The sequence below is a fragment of the Carassius carassius genome, chromosome 30 (genome assembly GCF_963082965.1).
Source record: "Carassius carassius chromosome 30, fCarCar2.1, whole genome shotgun sequence".
Classification (NCBI taxonomy): Eukaryota; Metazoa; Chordata; class Actinopteri; order Cypriniformes; family Cyprinidae; genus Carassius; species Carassius carassius.
In genome coordinates, this window is record NC_081784.1 from 7,607,070 (window position 1) to 7,613,799 (window position 6,730).

The window sequence follows — 6,730 nt, forward strand, 5'->3', positions numbered from 1 at the left end:
CATCTCCAAAAACGCAGTTGTAGTGTAATTATGAAACGGTTAAATTTTTAATTGAAATGCACTGCAGATATGAGTGAAATTGTGTAAAGTAACTCCATCACACTGTACAAAGCTATGATAAATTATTATTAAATCCTTACATTATTATTTAACGTTACTACGCTCAGTACGGTTTAATCTTAGCCGTTGTACTCTGCTTCTTATGTTGTCCACCGTTTTTTTGTGTTTCTCCTGCTTTTATTAATGTAAAGCTGCTTTGACAGAATGAAACAATTGTGAAAAGTGCTATATAAATAAAATTTAATTGAATAAATAGATGAGCTATAATAATAATCACTTTAATTTATATAGCGCCTTTCAAAGGACCCAAGGTCGGTTGCTTACTGCACTGCAAAAATGTCTTTCTTACTTAGTATTTTTGTCTTGTTTTCAGTAAAAAAAAAAATATCTAAAAAAAATCTTAAATATTTTCTTGAGCAAAATAACCTAGGAAAATAAGCAAAAAAATCTGCCAGTGAAACAAGAGAACTTTTCTAAAATTAAGTGTTTATGGAAAAAGTAAACCTTATTTCAAGAGAATTTTTCTTATATTGACAGATTTTTTATTTTTTTGCTTGTTTTAAGCACACCTTTACTTAAAGTTTATATTTTTTGTCTAAACTATACTTATTTTGCTAGGTCATTTAGCAAATCAAGAAAATACATCTTTAAGATTTTTTTTTTTTTTTTGATATTTTTACTGAAAACAAGACAAAAACACAAAGTCATTTTTTGCAGTGTGACTCCATTAAATGTTCTTGTGATAAAGTGTGTGTGTGTGTGATGTAGATTAAACATGAACAGGCCAAAACAGACATGGCAGCAGGTCAAAATCAAATACAAGAACATTCTGCAGAATGGTATGGTCCCTGACTAATATTTAACAAAGCACAAGCATATATTGTACCCAGAAGGTGCCTGCTCACACATTGTCTGTACTGTTTTAGCAGTGAAAAAGAATACCCACAGACAAGGCACGGGTGGTGGGTCACCAAAGGCTGACCTTACCCCAGCAGAGGACATGGCCTTGGAGCTAAATAAAGGCAGGCCCGTCTTAGAGGGGATCCCTGGGGGGAAAGAGACGAGCATAGGTTCCTCCCAAAATGCCACCCGCTTCATTCAAGGTATGTCCTTCCATCTCTACATGGGATACAACCACATTCATATTGAATCAATTTGGACTGTCTGACTTTGGTTTACCTATTGCCTTGCAGTGTCTGGCAGCACTGTGTTCCTGTTAGAGCCACCAGCACAAGCACCAGACGATGCTGATCCAGTGAGTACTCCATCAAAGGCATACTGTAGGCCTGGCATGTCTTGTCTACTAGCTTCAATATGAATCCGATTAAATGTGATAGGGTGAAAGCCCCAGTGCAACAGCACATGATGGAGACGATGATGAGGAGGAGACCATCTCTCTGGATTCCAGAAGGCGTGAGGTATCATGTTAAGACTGTGAAAGTACTATTTACTCTACAATGGTGAGGAGTCCTCATCAAAATCTAATTTCTTTTACAGGACCCAGATGCTATACAGTGGGGAAAACCAGCCTGGCAACATAGTGCGTATTAATAAAAGGACACCACATCCTGCCAAATTCCAGCTGCGCTAATTGTATTGTGTTCACAGAGCTCACAAGCTATCAGAAAGTTGTATGGCAACCACCTCCGGCGCCAAATAGAACTGGCAGACATAGACATTCAGTACAAGAAGAAAAAGATGGAAAATCTTGCACTGGAGTCCGAAATAAAAAAAGAGGACAATTAGGAAACTGGACCTTGAAATAAAAAAACTTGAGAGGGAGGTGAGATATACCTTCAATGTACACTGTATGCTAACTGTAACACAAATGTATTAATCATTATTTTTCTTTCCTCCACCAGCTCCAAGAAGATGACACAGCTCAAAATAAAAATTAGGTATATTCTCGTAAAGTCAAGTGAGCCATGACCTATGAGCTTTTATTGTAAGCACACAGGACGGTGGCATCTTTCTAAGGTTTTTTTTATTTTCCCAGCAATCAGTACAACCAAGTCATCGTTATAAGGCACCGGCCTCTTTTGCCCACCCCCCCCAGCACCAGGTGTGGCCACTAGCCTATATGAAGGCCCAAAATTGTGTGTTCCTTTCTGCTCTGACAATGGCATGCCCATTCTTGCGAGATGTGGTGGATGAAGAAGCACTTGTGCTGAGGAGAGCCTTCAGGCAAGAAAGGGTCTTCAGGGACCGGTTGGACCCACTGGCCTTCCCTGATGACCATCTATATGAAAGATACAGGTTTTCTGCAGATGGCATCCGGTATCTATGCAGACTACTGGGTCCCAGGATTAAGCACCGCACTGCGCGGAGCCATGCACTGAGTGTGGAGCAAATGGTTTGTGTGGCCTTGCGCTTTTTTGCTAGTGGAGCCTTCCTGTACTCAGTGGGGGATGCAGAACAGCTGAACAAGGCCACAATTTGCCGCACAATAAGGAGTGTGTGTCTGGCTATCAAAGCATTAGCAGATGTCTTCATCTCCTTCCCTGGCCACAGAAGACTCTGTGACATCAAAGAGGAGTTCTATAGGATTGCAGGTAAGAGGATCTACAAATTACAGGACAACTGTTAACACATAGTAGGATACTCATTACTTTGTGTGACAGGTTTCCCCAATGTCATTGGTGCAGTGGACTGCACACACATAAGGATAAAAGCCCCCTCAGGTGCCCATGAGGCCGATTTTGTGAATAGGAAATCCTTTCACAGCATTCATGTTCAGGTGAACATAACTTTTTGATATTGTCCATTGACGAACACTCTGCATTGCCAGTGATGTGCATTGATTGGTGTAATATTCCTCATCTTATGATTTCAGATGGTCTGCAATGCTGACTGTGTGATCAGCAATGTCGTGGCAAAATGGCCTGGCTCAGTCCATGACTCCAGAATCTTTCGGGCCTCTGAAATCTATCAGTGCCTATCACAAGGTAAGCCACACAACCCCTATTTATAACCATCATGGCTGTGTCAAGAATATCACTGTGTTTATGAGGTAGTAATGATGAGATTGTGTTGACAGGTGAATTCTCTGGTGTGTTGCTGGGAGACAGGGGGTATGGCTGCCAGTCTTTTCTCCTGACACCTTTCACAGACCCCCAGGAAGCACAGCAGGCCTACAACCATGCCCATGCCAGGACCAGGGCCAGAGTTGAAATGACCTTTGGCCTCCTGAAGGCACGCTTTCACTGCCTTAACAAATTAAGGGTCAGCCCTGTTAGGGCATGTGATATTACTGTGGCTTGTGCTGTCCTCCACAATGTGGCCTGCCTGAGGAAGGAGAGGGCCCCCAGAGTGCCACCAGCCATGGACTGGGACAATCCGGCAATCTTCCCTGATGACGACAGTGGTCGGCTGCTGAGGGACCAATATGTGTTGAATTATTTTAGTTAGTATGTGTGCTTTCAATTTTGGTTAAATATGTCCTGCGGTGGCAGAGGAATTTGGGTTTTTTTGGGTTCGTTTTTTTAAGAATTTGGCCTCTTATGATGTTTGTGCGGTATACTGTGTGTAATACAAGGCTGCAGGGAGGCTACTGCATCCATTCATTTGTCTGTTCAGTTGATGTGTATGGATTTGTCCTGCATTTATTTTAGTGTGCAGACATGCAGGGTGTGTTATACAGACCTTTGAATGTGTATGTATCATTTTGTATAATATGCTTTGATTCTGTGCTTTCCATCTTGTAGAGTCACTGTGATTTCAGTTTCGAAAGGCGCTGATGGTTTACCTGCTTTGTTTTATCCTTATTCAATAAAGGAACATAATGTTACACATTGTGTTTTTATATTCATATGGAATGTGTATTTGTTTATATGACAGAGTACTAGGGCCACACTGAGGAAAAAGGATAGTCATAAATTTATGAGGCTGGTTCTTTCTGCAGAAAAGCTAAATATTCTTTTTACAGTTTTGATTACTTATGACAATGTGATACTTAATATTCTGACACATCAGCATGTCTTTGTTTATGAAACCATACTGAAGTAAAATTTCACGAAATGCCCCACATCTGTCATTTTAACAACTGTCCTCCTTTAAAACAACTGGTTACAATATTATGACTTGTCTTTTTTTTTCCCTCTGTGGCCCTAATATTCTATCATTTTATATATAGCCTTATAGTCTATGGGAAACTGTAAATTATCTAATGATAGCAACATCATCTAAAAATCATTATCCAAAATGATTGAAATTAATGATCACAAACGTTTAAATAATGACAGCGGGTCTAGTTATATGTGATAACAATGTATAGTGAGCAGTGAAATAACTTGGTTTCCATTTGTGGTGACTGCTGACTGACATTAGGGATGAGATTAAATAGATCCTGGAATTTAGCCTGGTCTGGAGCAGGCTAGCTCCACAGAATAAATCTCCATGGTAATTTATACCATAACATATCCTCCTGCCCCCTATCCAGCTTTAGTGCAACCGGATAACGGATCAATTGAGCCAGGATCACCAAGATATCCTGGCTTAATCCCTTATCCTAGTTTTGTGCAACAGGCCCCAGGTGAACAATGTCTATGGCTGAGATAAACAGAGAGAAAGAGACGAGATGTCAACGCATGAAAAAGCATAGTTCAATGACTCTTTCTAATGGAATAATCCGTGTAACGTTACGCGGAGGACAACGTACCTTATCAAACCTCTAAATGTCGTGAAGCTCAGAGATAATCGGTTCATACCATAACTAGAACCCATATAGTAATATAGTGTAAAATTTGCAAGCCTGATGCTGCGGCTGGGTCTGTCCTGTTCTGTATATGCGCGGAGTGTCTGTTATTTACATCCCGCGCTTGCTGATCTTTCACCCGTGACGCCACAACGTCTCGCGCTCTCATTGGTCAGTGAGTGTACGTCGGGGGCGGGGTTACCCGATTCTGAAGATTCCTTCACCTGAGATTAGACCATACCTGGGGCCTGTACCATGAAGCTAGATTAGCTTGGCTTTTAGCAGCATTCATTGCCATAGTAATTTACACTCCATGGCTAACCTACTCCGGGGCAGGTTATGTTTTGGGTTAGAGATCTCAAACTGAAGTTGGACCAATCAAATGTGAGAGAAGTGACACATGTCTGACACAAAGTCGCTCCAGTTTATCTTGCTCCAAATTAAAGGTCACTAATTCTAAAAAAAACTTTTTGAAGAACTCTGGCTTTAATGATAATTACTCATTTTATGATTGTTTTTTATTTTATTGTGATTATTATTATTATTATTATTATTATTAATGTTTTACACACAAGCAATTTTAGTTTAACAGTTATTATAAATCGTTTATTTTAAATAAATATTAATGTATACAGATAATGTACTATAAATAAGCTGTAGTATCAGAAGATTGCACTATTTAAAAAATAAAAAATCTGACCTTACATGTTCGAGTCTCTATCACTATATATTTTCAAATGTATGAACTAAGTTAACAAGTTTCACCTGTCACTGTTCTGATAGAGCAATATTATTTATTTTATTTGTCCTCCATTTTTCCTATGACTTTTAAATTTGTCATATTTTTCAATGTCTTAACCTTTAGCAAAACCTTTAACCTTTAGTTTTGAATCTCGCATGGTCTCTCGAAAGAAGTAAATCAAACTTGTTTTGTGTTGCAAGGCTCATTATTGGCTGTTCGCCAGTGATGTCACACATTTATGTGCACACGCTCCACAAACTCAGGATCAAAGCCTGACAAAGAAAGTTGATGAACAGCATCATGGTACCAAGAAAACCGGATTGGAGAGGTTTGGTTATGTCAACTCAAAACTAATCCTGTAACTCTGAATTTGTTCAGCTACCATCATGGTACAGGCCCCAGGTCTACAACAAGTAAGTAAGAAAAAAAAGTAAGTTGAGAAAAAAGGCAGAGACATTTCGTCCCCTTGGAATTAAAAGGTTCTATCTGCATTCCGAGTAGTTTTGAGATATTGAGCTTCAAAGTTTTTGTGTTCCATTCGACTGTGTAGTTAGAACCTTATTGTTTTTTTAATAAAAAGTCCTATAATGTACACAACATTAAAAAATCTATCACATAATGTAAATACGTTGACACAGAATAAGAATATGTGAATAACTCAATTTTGACAAAAATGTCAGATAGAACCGTATAATTCCAAAAGGACGATTTATCAAAATGTTTTAATTTGTGTTCCACAGAGAATGGAAAGTCAAACAAGTTTAAAATGGCACCAAATGAAAAATAAAACACTTTAAACTAAAATCAGACATTTTAAATGTCAATTTAGGCATCCCAGCATTATAATGAATAGTATTAAAAAGGGATATGCATTATGCAGTTTTCTAAAGTTTTCATTTAGCAGTGATATGACGTGATTAAAAAATTTAATTAGATGTTATATTAGGTGTGACTTTAAGAGAGTGTTAGATGAAGGCAGTTGTACTCTAAATGTATAAATCTGAGATATGATTGTGCAGAGTTGAATATCCAATATCGGCTGATTTTATACCATAATAATGTGTAACTTGTGGAGGGTTAGGGATTGTGTAGGGATTGTTGGACTGGCCTATAGAGAGCTGATCCTCAGGCACCCAAACCTCTCCTTTACCCTGCTGGAGAAAGAAAAGCAACTTGGTAAGTGTGTGTGTGTTCTAGATACTTTTTCATATCCACCTTGATTTCTTATTCATTTC

The 6,730-nt window shown here is 38.8% G+C and overlaps 1 protein-coding gene across 1 annotated transcript; it reads left to right on the plus strand.

The window, feature by feature from the left end:
- The first annotated feature begins 1,608 nt into the window (after positions 1-1,608).
- LOC132110294 (putative nuclease HARBI1) lies at positions 1,609-2,815 on the plus strand. Its single transcript, XM_059516863.1, has 4 exons — positions 1,609-1,843; positions 1,923-1,958; positions 2,057-2,612; positions 2,682-2,815. The coding sequence occupies exons 3-4, from the start codon at positions 2,141-2,143 to the stop codon at positions 2,813-2,815; spliced, it is 606 nt and encodes a 201-aa protein (XP_059372846.1). The 5' UTR covers positions 1,609-1,843; positions 1,923-1,958; positions 2,057-2,140.
- Positions 2,816-6,730: the final 3,915 nt, after the last annotated feature.